At 41.9% G+C, this 13,742-nt stretch overlaps 1 protein-coding gene across 5 annotated transcripts in view; it reads right to left on the bottom strand.

The window, feature by feature from the left end:
• RIPOR3 (RIPOR family member 3) overlaps positions 1–13,742 on the bottom strand; it is a 54,117-nt gene that overhangs the window by 6,089 nt on the left and 34,286 nt on the right. For all 5 annotated transcript variants that reach the window (XM_027784468.2, XM_055813262.1, XM_055813261.1 and 2 more), the window contains 6 exons: positions 12,176–12,321; positions 5,127–5,256; positions 3,561–4,145; positions 2,272–2,411; positions 1,294–1,426; positions 415–523 (listed from right to left, as the gene is read on the bottom strand). In XM_027784468.2, the coding sequence (XP_027640269.2) occupies positions 415–523; positions 1,294–1,426; positions 2,272–2,411; positions 3,561–4,145; positions 5,127–5,256; positions 12,176–12,321 (1,243 nt within the window). The remainder of the gene's footprint in view (positions 1–414; positions 524–1,293; positions 1,427–2,271; positions 2,412–3,560; positions 4,146–5,126; positions 5,257–12,175; positions 12,322–13,742) is intronic.

Raw genomic sequence — 13,742 nt, 5'->3', positions numbered from 1 at the left:
GGGAAGGCCTGAGAAAGGGGAAAATTGCACACCAAACTCTTCTTGCAAACTTGTACAGAATTTGGGCTGTTTGTTTACTAAGTAAAAGCACAGATATAAAAGAAGATTTTATTAAGGCTATTCTGCTGTTCTTTGACTGCAAACTCCATCTATTATATGCCTGTTTCTAAGACATACCAGTTCAGCTACTGTTTGAGACTAACGTCTTCAAATCTTTTCCTTCCTTGCAGGCGAAAAAACAAGCAAACAACAAGCCCTGGATTTTTTTCTAAGAATCTAGATATAAGAGCTGTTTTAATTACATGAATGTTTGTAAGAAATTTAGAATGAAACCCTGATATGCCTGGGGAAGCTCAAGCAGTTATCTGTACCTCTGAAATCCCCGGCATGCCTTGGAATAACGTAGTTACTCACTTTCTTCAACAGACATATCCACGACATCCCGCAGGACTTGCGTCTGCTCCGACACTTCTTCCAAAATCCTCTCCTGGACAACCTGGGCTACATTTGGTGACCTCAGTTTCTGAAAAGAAATATGCTTATCTTAGTAGCTGAAACAAAGGCAGTATCAAGCTCAAGATGAACGAGGATTTGTTGCTGTGAGAAAGCACAGCAGCTGCTCTCAAAAGGCCTCTTTTCCCATCACCGCGTGGACAGGCCACTTCTGAGTCAAAACTGCCGAGCAGAACAGGATGTGTAAATCGCGTTATGCTGGGACAGCCTGTCCAGCGTTTGGCATTCTTCTCCGCCCCTGTCCATTGACAGATCAATACTAACAGACCAATTGTCCTGTAGCAGATCAATACTAACAGTTACGCTGTCCTCTGCTGCTCATCCTCACCAAAGGTAATACTTTGAGGACGATAATGTGCTTGAACACTATAACTGAAATTAATTGAGGAAAGTCTCAAGGAGAGAGGACTTTTTTCTTGCCTTACATGCTAGCAGTTTCTTCCTAGTAGTAGCAGTTTTTCATTCATTAAAAAATTAATTACCTGTTATCAATTCACAATTCAACCCAAACCTGTCGTACTGCATTAGCAGCCTGCTTTGGGCACAAAGGTATTACTTAGAGCTTCAGCAAAACCCAGATGCTGAAAAAAAGCAGCTTTGTGTAAGAGTTTTGTATAACATGTTCTGTGCATACACATGTACACACTGCAGGTTTTAGACTCAATTTCTATTCTGAGTCTTTCTGCTTTTGTAAGAGAATCTGCTACATACTCAATTTTGTTCGTAATCAGAATCAACAATTACAGCCAGTGCCCTGGAAACCCACAGGCTATTCCTTACCTGCAGAAGACCTTTGCACAGCTTCAGATGAGTTATCAAAAGTGCATCTAAGTTGTCATCACCGGTAGTTACATCTCTTGTTTCTATTCTCCTGTCACAGCTCAGGGATTGAATTGTGTTGTCATTGTATGTACTGTTGAGATGAGGGGGGGGGGGAGGGGAAGTTAAAAACTTCTCATCACTAAATACAAAGATGTGCAGTCTCAGTAGTAGCCTTCAAGCAAGTTGCAGAAGTACAAACCAGATGACATTTAACAGCATTTTCTATTGCATTTATAACACTCCTTGAAAACATAAGGACTTAATTTCTAAGGCTCATTCCAGAACAGTAATACCAGATCAGTTGATCCCACAAAATGCCATTTTGGAGAATCAATACTAGTAAAAGATACTTCCAGATAATGGGAATTGAGTTGCTGGCTCATTTGCAGCTGGTGAACTGCAAAAGCAGCACATGTAACAGACAAATCCCTTGGTGTTCTGCCAATTCTGTGATACCGGGAGCGTAGTAAGCCTCCCAGGATCAGGCTCATAGCTCTGGAATGTAAGTCTCGGTGCTACGCAACTCGCAAAATGCAACACTGAAATCAAAAGGAAGAACAGGTAGAAAAGCTCAAAGTTACTCGTAGCTTTCTCCCTTGCTAGTGAAGAACTGTTCAGCATCACCCTGATAAGCTTGTTTCCTGCCGCCTGTTTGTAGCAGTCCTGCATGTCAGGCCACCATATCCTGCAGGTATCATTCTGCAGCGCTTTCTGTAAGTTCAGTTTAAGTTTCCTGCCATTTCAATCTGGCAGGTACTGTGAATTACAAATCTCACAGCATTCCAAAAAATTGGTTTCTATCCTGGATGTTCATACCACTAGCAACTCTGCACAATTGTTACTTAGTCGAGTACAGCGTATCGGTAAGTGTTGCTGGGATCAGCCCTCCTGACCCCTTTCCCTTGTCCCCTATAATGAAGTGCTGCAGATACATACCTGATACTGCCTGTTCTTACGCTTCCAAATAACGAAAGCTCATCAGCACTACAGTCAGCGTTTAAAAAGTCAAAACTTTCCAGTACTGTCTCCACCATTAGACTTTCCATAGATGAATGTTTGTGGGGAAGTGTCTTTAGCTGTTAACGGAATTGAAGGAAAATACTGTTATTTGTAGTTATCAAGCCATTTTGCATGAGTTCCTCGTTGTTTTTCAAATCACTTTTAATAAGAAAATCAATTTGCTTTTCTGATTTCATTCTTACAGATCAGGAAAGTTAGCTCTTGGTACAGCACTCTGATCCCAAAATAATGCTACTAATTAAATTCAAAATACGCTTCAATATTTTAATCTGCGTGTATTCGTCTTTGGATTGTCATGTCTGTTAAGGCTGGGATGTGAGCTCATTTTCTCTGCATCTTCTGCCATCACTGCAATTTTCACTTAGTCCCTGTTTCAGATCTCAAAGTAGCAATCTTAGGGGTCTGTTCTAGGAACTTTCATACCAATAATAGATTTCATGGGGCCACTAACTTTCTCCCCCTTGGAAAGGCAGCTTTGAGAGCACTTGGTTTATTTTTTCTAATTTCTATTTTTAAAGTGATTGCACTGGAATAGGAAGTCAGTGCAGTTTTGTTAATGTCATTTATTATTCCAGACCTAAGGTGCTGCAGGACTTCATCTAATCTCCCAAGTCTGGAGACTGGGACACACTGGCTCCACATACTACAATGCTACTATACTTGCAGTATAACCCACTGCCTGCAGAAAGCTCTTCTCCAGGACCCTTCCCCTAAAGAAAAAATGTTTTCAGCATCATAGGACTTGTCAGACAGACTGAACTGCCTACAAAAGTTAAGTGATCCCGGGGAAACATTAGGTTTGATGAACTCATGCAGTCATCTCAAGGTGTACTAAATTTGAAAAACAACAACGAAACCAAACATGCAGAGGCTCTGACATACAGTTCAGATTCTGCTTAGCCCAGAGTAGTTTTTGCTTTGAGTGCATGCAGTTTCTTAAATTTTTTTTCCAGATTATTGATCTGCACACAGCATTTGGAGGCTGTCTCCGAGAGATGCTGTGCAACATGGTGCTCCAGTTTAGCTCGCTCTCAAGGCTGCCTTTTCTGAGTAGTGCCTGACCTCTGGTGGCCAAACTTACTTTTTGGGAACGTGCTGCTGATAGCGTGATTAAATCAAATTCACCACATGGTCATGGAACTTCTACAGTTTTAGGAGTAACAGTGGAAGCTACACCATCTACCAAGAGTAAAACACTTCTATACCTTTAACTTATCCCTCAGAGATGAAACCTGGCACTCCAGTTTCTCTAGTTGGGCTTGCTTCACATCAAGTAATTTCAACAAATTTAATACTTCTTGGAGAGTCTTATCAATTGACTTTGTATGTCCATCTAGTTTTAGGTCACTTGCAGAATTCAAGTTTTTCTGGCTAATGTCTTCTTGCTCTGCAAGATGGCGATTTCTGGTCTGGTTGAAAGAATCTCTTCTATCTTTGTGACGATTCAGAAAACTAGATGGGTTATTTGGAAAACCATCCACACACGGCGTCTTCTTCAGGATGTCTAGAGTTGTGTGATTTGAAGGAGGATGCTGTCGCTCTTCTGCACAAGCCTCTTGAATAATCACCAACGGTAATGTCCTATGGTCTAGAGCTGGAGTTGTATTTCTGGATTCTGTTCCCTTCTGATCCTCAGAGCTGAACGAGTCTGCCTCACTTGTCTCTGCAGGATTGTGAGGCTTGTTCCTCCCATGTACATCAAAATCACAGGCAGCCAAGTAGCTCAATATGCTGGGAGGCTGAGCTTCATCACTTGCATCCCCTTGGTTCTGCCTTTGTTGCAAAACAGACTGCAGCAAACAGATTCGTAAGTGAGCATACATGCAACTGAAAAGTGTAAGATACCGCCTAAGATACAGAACTACGGTTTCCTGTTCTAGGAAACATACACGCCCAAACTGATCGAAATCACAGGGCTTTTCTGCGCAGGGGAGCCTGGTCAGAATAAACCGGGCAAAAGAAACTATTAAAACAATGTATGAAGAGCTTACTGGATTAACCACGTGGAACAGCAGTAACTGTGCTTTAGAGATTTCAGATGAAAGTTACAAAGTCAGCTAAAAAAAATGTTTCTGGAAAAAGAACCTGGCCAAGCAGCTTGCATGTCACATCATCTCAGGACAGGATATGAAAATAGGGTTACAGGAAATGTTCATTTTGAAGAGTCCAACGTAGCCCATACAAATAATAAACCTTTCTGAAAAAACTGCATATTCTGCTGCCTTGTGAGGCTACACCAAACCTGCCTTAGACTTGATGTTAGGGGAACATATATATGATGTATTTGAGATGTAGGGCAGAATTAACAGGACCATAAAACAACCATTAAAACAAAACCCTCCTGAATGAACGAGAAAGAAGGCAACGTCTTCTGTTCCCCTGGGCTACACTTGGCAAAAAGCGGGCTTGAGGGAGAGGAAGGCTTGTTTCACACAGCACCTCTAAGATGTCGTTCTGCTCCACGGCTACTGAGGCAGACTGGATCCTAGTTTGATTCCCACTAGAGAATCACAGAGCAGATGCCCACCCCCCTACCGTTCTGGCTGCCAAGAGGAATATTTGGCAGGTTTGGTTTTTTTCTTTTACAAAATCTAAAATAGAACTCAAAAGAACAGGGGTTAAAAAAATTTGTATTACAAAGCCCCCAGATGCAAAGGCCCTGGAGTGCTACATTTCCACATTTCTGAGTGTGTTCTATCAAGAGCCTAATCTATTCCAAAAATCAAGTCCGAGGCTGGTGTTTCACATTTTGCTTTCCTCTGCATACTCACCAGGTAGTACTTCTCTCTGAAGCTGGGAGTATTTGGTGGGGTCCAGTTGTATAATGAGCTCTTCCTGCTACCCACAGAAAACTTGGCAGTGGATCCAGGTGACAAAAACAGGTTCTCTGTGTCAAAGGGGCTGTAGCAGAAAACATGAATGCCTAAGTGTCAGTAAGACCAGAAAGCACAGAAACATTTAGCAGCAGGAACAGCGGTTAGGACTTGAACTGTAATGTTTAGTAAACAACACAGGGAATAAAAGGAAGGAGTGATTGCCTCTCTGACCTGCATCTTTGACTGCAGCAGCAAAGAAAGAGGTAGGTGAAATGGTTCTGTATTTTACACAGAATTCTCAGCGCCCTTTAGACAGAGATCCATGCCACAGTCTTTGGAAGTAGAGTGCAACAGGCCAAGAGCCTGCAGTGCTCTCCATCCTTCCACAGTGTCCTACACTGACATCAGTGCTGGCAAGCTCAGCACAGGCTGCTTGCTGACAGCCACCAGCCTGACAGTGAGACATACACCTCACCAGATAGGAAGGAAATGTAACCCATGCAATAAAGGAAAACTATCATTAGTCTGTCTCCTGCAGAGCACACACTACATGGGAAAGCCACTAAAAAAACTTCATTATCCTTCAAACATTAATAAACAACCCCTTTGGCTGGCACAGGAAGCTTATGCAGTGGTATATGGCAAGTTATGTGTTTCATACAGTCACGGATGAATCTAGTTCTAGCCCCAGAGGATACTAGCTATGGTCTACAAGAGTTTGACAAGTCCTGCTGTAAAGGCTTCCCGATTACCTACTACATCACAGCCATTAATTTCCCAACTTCTTTGCAAAGCAGCCTAAGCAAACTTGGATGAACTGTCTCCTCTCCCAAAACACAACTCAGCTAACCAGGACAGGGAAGACATATGTAAAGTTAAACACAGAAAGTTCATTTTTCCTACGTGCTACTTTAGTTCCCTACTTGTACGCCTTGTAGCACTGAAAGAAAATGTGTTTTATCCACTTGAGTACTGGCATTTTGAAAAAAAGTGAATTGTTTATAACAAATCTGTAATCTCATAGATGTGAACACAGTGACCAAACAGTAGCATTTAGCTGTACAACATAGAACCACTAGAAGTCTGAAAAGATCCAAATGAAAACAAGGACTAATCAATTACAGGGAAATTAACTTCTCTGTAGCAGAAGCTGAAAAGCAGAGTTCCAATTCTCTCCAGCTTCTCATGTTGCACAGGGACAATTCTCAACAGTATCCTGCAGCGCAACACACCGCTGTTTTCCTCAGTGTGGAGGTAATGCTCTGCGAGCTCGCCTAATACAGGTTAATTGGCTAAATTTACCAGTGTCACCCAGCTGGGGTTCATCAAACAGGCCAGTTCCATGAAGTCACATTAACAACCATCTGCACTGTCTCACTATGCAGAAAATAAATCGGGTTTCTGACAGTAAGAGCCTTTTAGCCAGAGCCTGCTATGTTTACTGGTGGAAGCAAATTACTCCCCATCCATGGCAGTTCTTAAGAAAAGTCACAGGGATCCATTCCTCAGATTTTTCATGTTGAGCTTTTAATATAGCAATGAAGTAATGCAAAATGACGCTTTGGAGGAAATGGACGGGAATAACAAGTTAAATCTGTTTTGCCCCTTTGACAATTACTAAAACCCTCTAGCAAAACGCAGCTCTTCAGCTGCCCTCCAAACAAGTACATGCTCCCTGTTACTGCAAGATAACAAGCTGAGAGACCAAAGCCAAGGGTGAAGGAAAGAACAAAGTCTGCTCTAAAGCATCTATTATCTCTTGGCTGTAAGCTCTCTGGGCATGATCCATCCTCTTGTTCCACATTCATACAGCAAACAAAACACCACACTGGGACAGATCTACGAATTCATCTCTCTCAGCGTCCTGACATTAACAGAAGGCAGCAGGGGATATTCAGGGGAAAAGCAAAGGAAATAAGTCAAATATAGTAGGCTGTCCCCAGACACATACTCAAATTTGAGGCAATCCACAGCTTAGATCTGATGCACCAGACTTTGCAAGCAGACTATTACCTTTAATTGCCACACGCTTTTTCTTAGCTTGTCTAGTCACTTCCTGAAATCATTGATACAAAATCTCTGTGTAGGTCAAAAGTATTCAGAACTTTCATTATTTAACTTTAAATTGTGGAACAAGTACTCTGAGAGGGCGGGAGGTGGGGCAGGTGTCTCTGTGGCTGTACTGAGAGAAATGGTAGCTGATCATTTCTTTCTACATCCTCCACAGCAAACATCTATATGCCTGCACAGTATTATCCAGCAACACCTTTTCAAGGCTGAAAAAATCTATTAAAGAAAGCAGCCCCACATGTCTGATCATCATTGTTGTCCCATTCTGCTTCTATATTGCCAAACATGTTGGCCTTTGGTTATGATTAATTACAATGCTGGCACTAAATTCATGACAATGCTATCTTTGTTAAGGCCAACGTAAATGCAGCACATAACGCTCCTTCAGCTTGCCTTAGCACCATTGCAGGACTTCAGTGTCCAGCTCCAAAATACACGTGCCCAGCCTGACCTTGAAGGGGTTTACAATTCATCGGCGCTCATGTTTCCTAGACTGAACCTCCCACAAACACCAGCAGCTTTGCATCCGCACACATTCAGAGGTACCTCAGCCTTGCCAGCACTGAGCATGGATTTCCACTGAGATATTATTTTGCCATAACCACCAAACCTGTGATGGGATGAAATGCTTCAGATTTCTACCATTTCCCTCAACCTGTTGCATTTGTCTGTTGGGTGTGTAAGGAGGACACTTCCTTGTTTACGCTTTCAGAGGAACAGAAGGAATCAGACAGAACACGTAAGAGCTGAACTCAGTTCAGTCTTCAGCCCCAGAGACTCTGCCTTCCTTTCTCCCACTGCCAAGACTGTGCCCTAATCCCTCCCCTTCTGTCCAGTTGCTCCATGTATTAAACAGCACTGGGCCAGAAGGGCTCTTGGTGGATAGACCTGTCCGAACCCCACTACCAAGCCTGCGAATCCAGGCTTGCATTAATCCAGAAAAAGCTCTGGTCAATGGGATTGGACTTGCTGTTAATCAGGAGATTTCTTTTATGCATTTTGAATATAGGTGAAAATGCCCACGCAACAGTGTGATTGTTGTTGGGTCTCTCCTACCCATTAAAGCATAATAAGCACCGGTTTCAAGGTTAGTACAGCCTATCACAAGACTAAGCTATGAAACATCACTTCCATCAAAAGCACAGACATGCACTGATGGACTACATGAGTAACTACCGATTCACATAAGTTTTCATCTATAAGAGCAAGACCAGCAGTAGGTATGTATCCAAAAATACAGACTTCCCTGGTTTTATTCTCCTTTACCTTTTTTTTTTTTTTTTTTTTTTTTTTTTTTAAATCCTACTCCGGGAATGCTTTGAAAGCCAGGCCAGCACACGCTCAAAGTGGCAGAAATCAGGAGAGTGGTTCTGGCTGGCTGGTACCCTTAGATCCCAGTACGGGGTGCTAACTGAAGTTCTGAAAAGAGAATACAGGCTTTCTCTTTGTCCCTCATGTAAGAGACAGAATTCAGACTGCTGTTTAAGTTGGCAAAAAAACCAAAGCCTTTTGCCAAACTGGCCAACAAAGCCATTCTGCAACAGACCCAAGCTCATTCACACTCTTCATGGCATAATCTATAAAGGAGTCGAAGGAACTTTTGTTAGGAGTCCAGAAGACTAGTGGCCTATTTAAAGAAAATATACATTTAGAAATGGAAGAGGGATCTACATTTGGATTTCTCACAAAGCAGGTCTAGATTGAAAGCCTGCTTCTCAGGGAAGTTTGGGCAAATCAGCTGGATTTGTTTAGTTATTCTTAAAGAAAAAAACCAACTGTTATTTTGAGTGCTCTATCTTTGAAAATAGAAACTCCCTGAGTTATCACCACAAAACTTCTCTTTTGTGTAAACAACTTCACCAAAACAGGCTGTCAAAGAGGAGGAGCCTGCCAGTTCTGCACAGAAGTGCTCTGGAGAATCCACTTGGTAGGATACCAATGCATTTCACAGACCTTAAACACAGCAGAGACATGCAGCCGGAGTTCTCTCATATACTGAAAAATTCCAAGTGAGGATTAACTCCCAAAGAAAATGCGTCACCGCTAACCCTGCCTCAGCTGTTGCCAGCTCTAAAAGCTGGATGATGATTGTCTCAAATGCCATAGAAATGCTCATCTTGCCAATCAAAAGCTACACCCTGAGCTGCAAGCTACTGCAACAATAAAATGTCAACATAAGTTGTATTCTTCTAGAAAGTTTATTCACAAATATCATCTGCTTTGGAGATTTAGGCTGTTATCTGAGAAACTATGCAATATCCCAGAATAAGAAGGGGTTTTCCTTGTACGGTCCTTTTATAGGAACAACTTGTGTGCATAATTATTCACACAAGTTACTGACAGCCAGGAAAGGCAAGCAAGTAGATCCAACAAAAGTAAATGAAGTGAATCTGTTAGATGCCATTTGTGTGGGTTAACAAGAGAGTAGAAACGATTTCTTCCAGACTCCACCATGAATGTGCCATCTCTCAGTACAGCACTTCCCATATTAGGGCAAAACCAGATTTTATAACCAGTTCAATAAAAAAAAGTATGTCTCCCTCACTGCACAAGTGAAGCTTCTAAGATGTTAGACTCGAAGTCAGGCAAAAAGGGACCTCCCTTATAAGAAAAGCATCTTTGCAAGCTCCAAAACTTCATATAGAGCTTTTGATCATTTTATATCCAGATTAAACCTGATTCAAGTTTTGGTGGTGCTTGTTGCAGGGTGAGAGATGACAAATGAAGGCATCACACATTGCAGGGATGTACAAGAGCCCATATATCCTCCCGTGCCACGCTTTTCTCCTTCCTTCCCCAATATTAAGGCATACGAATGTCAAAATGATATTTTAATTGGCTTTCATTTAAAAAGGCTGTCATTTTAAAAAGCTACTTTTACTTTTTTTTTAAATATAATGCAACTTGCACCATCCCCATTCCACGCAGTTTTCAATAACTCTGCCATGAATGTCTCCGCTTTCAAATTCAAATGGGAATACATACGTAACTTGGCACAAGCAAGGGGAAGTTTCATAGGGCATATAATGCAAGATCACAGCAGGCTTCTGGAATGAGGCTTTGTTGCCCAACTAATTAGTGGCTCAGCTTCTCAAATAAGAAACAGAGGCCTCAAAAGTCTCAGAGCAGCTGCAGCGCCTCACCAAAACAAAACATATACTGATGCCCATTGTTAGATCTCAGGAGGAAAAAAAAGTGTGATAAACAACAGGTGTGGGCAAAACTGCTGTGTGAGTTTATTTCTCATTGACTTACAGCAATGTGTGTGTTTGAAAATAATTTTCAGATGCTGTTGCCAAGAGTCATTTTCCAGCCCAACTGCACATACAAGTCAACAGCAAGTTTCAAGAACCACAACACACACAACAGACGTTGATCAATAAAGCTTTTCTTTCCCGAACCCCAGAAATGCAACCTGAAAGCTGTTTATCAACACCTGAACAGGAATTGCAACAGAAAACCTTTGTGGCATTTCTCCTGTTGTGGCTTAAAAGGCTGTGATAAGGTTTAAGTCAAATGATGCTCCCAAAGGTAATTAAAAAGTAGAAACAGGGTATTAAGACCTGGGGGAAAAAAAAAAAATCAAGTCCAATTGTAAAATAGATTTGGTTATTTCACCCTAAGGACAGGGAAAATTTTCTCTTACTGGAAGATCTGTTTGACTTTTGGGCACATTGGTAGACCACACATTTACCACATACTCTGAGACAAAAAAGCTTGTAATTTTTAAGAAAACAAGAAACCAGCATGGCCTGAGAAAAGTTGTACAAGGCTGACTTATAAGCAAGTCTGGCCTCCAAGGCATAGCTCCCTGCCCTTCCTAATCTAAACACCGCTCAGTTTCTGCTTTTCCTGGAGAGAGCCTAGGTCCACAAGTCATCACACAGTAGAAAGGCCGAAAGAAGGTCCTTATCACGCAGGTGTGTTCAAATGCCTGTTTGCCATGTTGGGCTGGGAAGAACCGAGGACTGCAGTAAGCCATACACAGAAGTACAAGTGAGGAGTGCCTATTGTTTAGTTGGGTGTGTTTCACTAAGATGGTGAGAATTAACCCCTGGACAATAGTAAATGGAAACAGGTTTAAAAGTTTTGATTAGCAGCAGACAAGACTCTCAGTATGGATCAACAGTCCCATAAAGCAGAAATAACAGTACTACCTCAAAAACCTATGCTGGTCTGTCTAGAGTGAGGAAGTTCCAGTGCAGCATCCACAAAAGTGAGAATTTGCTTTTAATAACATCAGTAATTCACGATCAAAATCACTTTACAGATTTAAATTACAAAACAATTTAACAAATCACAGGCACCATGAAAATACTCAGCTATTTTAAAAGTGCATCTGTGGCCAAGCTCCCCTGCAGTGCATGAACAGGCCTTATGTAGAAATCACAGTGCAAATATGAAGGTCCTAAGTCTTTGGGAAAGCTTTTTTTAACAGACTGGGGCCTGTTAAAAGTGATTGTCCTAGAATTCCACTACTTTTTTTCTTTTTTCCTTCATTGTGCCTAGAAGCTGCTATTTTCCCTTTCATTTAATCATCTTTAATATTATTGTCCATGCTTTATAGATGTACATACATTGCTTGGAGCCAGACTTGAACACTCATTCTGAGGGGCAGTAAGCTAAGTAAAAGCCTACTGGCCAGTTTACGTGGCTAGCCACGGCTCTGGTAACATAAACACAAAGAACAAAAAAGGGTCTTAGAAATAGCTTCTGTCCCTTTTCCCTCCCCTTCCTGAGGCCTGGTCCCAGAGTCAGAGATCAGGCACAGTAGCTGGGGTTGCTGTGAGCAAGCACGAGGCTGCTATCTATCCTGCACCTGCTCTGCAAAAAGAAGAAGGACTATGATGTTGAATGCTACTAACGCACTTAGGAGCCTTTTAATTTATTTCAGATGTTTAGCTCCAGCTTTTTTCCTTTGAAGCTGTACTTACTTCCAGAGGACCTCCAACTGTAACTTGATCGTGCCCAGTTCAGTTATATCCACAATGATTGCCTGAGGCTTGGTTGTAAAGAAGTTTATGCTGTCACATGTCACGACACCAACCAGAATAGTAGCCAGTCCTCGCAGCTCTGTCACCTAAAAGGACAAACACATCCATTTTTCATCTTACCAGACAATCCTAAGTCACATGTATGGGAAAAAAAGAACACCCCAGGCTCAAATCTGCTCTGAGGCCCACAAACTTAATCTTGATACTCAGTTCTGGGCTCCGAAACTGTTGTGAGATGGTAACCCCACAAGGAATACGCCAGATGGCTAGCAAAGAGGAAAGGAGTTCCATGAGTTGGGGAGAGACAGAGCTCTACAGCACTTCTGACAACAGCATTTGGTAGACTACGATTTTAAGAGAAATTAGTCTGAAATTTGGGAAGCCTAGCTCTGTTACACATACAAACAGTTGTCATTTATAGTACAGAGTCTACCTTGTGTACATATTAGAAAAACTTTCATAAAAATATATATATTACAGACAAGTATATTAGCCTACCTACACCAGGCTATTTCAGCTCTCAATTGCCTAAAGGATCTGGACGCACACCTGGCTGCATCCACTGTGACCTAACCGTCCTGAACTCAGCTGCGGACCAAAACTGGAACTTGTGTCAGTTCTTCCTTCTAGCTCTGCAGGTGGCTCTGAGTTTGTTATCAATACAGGGACAGGCCTGTGTTTTTTCCCAGGCTGGCACTTTGCTTCTTCAGCTACTTTAAAAATCAAACCTAATCAAATGCTCGCTATTAAAACATACTTCCAATTGAAGGTCAGATTGTTCTAGAAGCACATAAAGCATCAGACTCAGCACAGAATTTTAGCACAAGTGCCTAAAGTCCACTTCAGGAATTAGTTATATGCCTACATCTCCTTTAAAAGCCAGCAAAAGTTATGTTGCTAGGCTCCTCTTGGAACACTCTTTGGCACTCCTCAATTTTTTTAAAATTTTTTTAAAAAAACTGCTATGTATTTGTACTGGGCAGATTATTACGTACCAAGTGGAAAGAGCAGGAGGGTGTGGAGAACATTAGTCAGTGAACTTTCATAAGCTGACAAAAAGAGTAAAACTACCATTGTCATACAAAGTAATACAAATCTTTACAACTATTATGGGAAAACAGGGATCTGAGTTAGCCTCTCACCTGATCTTCATTGTGCAGTGGCAGCAAAAAATGCATTGTAAGCACATTTCCAAAGGCTATGCTGGCAAGATGCCAAAAAGACTCTCCTATGTAACCCAGTTCTTGCTGCCAGGTAGGAGGAAACATTGCAATAGCTGCCTAACACAGCTGCCAAAACTTGAAACCCTGCACTGGCACAGTTTCCTAGTAGAATAGGATCCAGCACAGCCTTCGATCTCAGCTCCTTTTAGGCTGACAGGAGTCATGCTGCAGAGTCCAGCCCAGAAGAGATGTCAGACTACAGTGGAAATGCTGTTTAAGGATTAACTCCACCTGCTAAGGAAGTGCCAGAACCAATGCCAGGGGCAGCTGCACAAGGTCTGCAA

The sequence above is a fragment of the Falco peregrinus genome, chromosome 9 (genome assembly GCF_023634155.1).
Source record: "Falco peregrinus isolate bFalPer1 chromosome 9, bFalPer1.pri, whole genome shotgun sequence".
NCBI lineage: Eukaryota > Metazoa > Chordata > Aves > Falconiformes > Falconidae > Falco > Falco peregrinus.
This window is presented reverse-complemented; position numbering and strand designations above follow the sequence as displayed.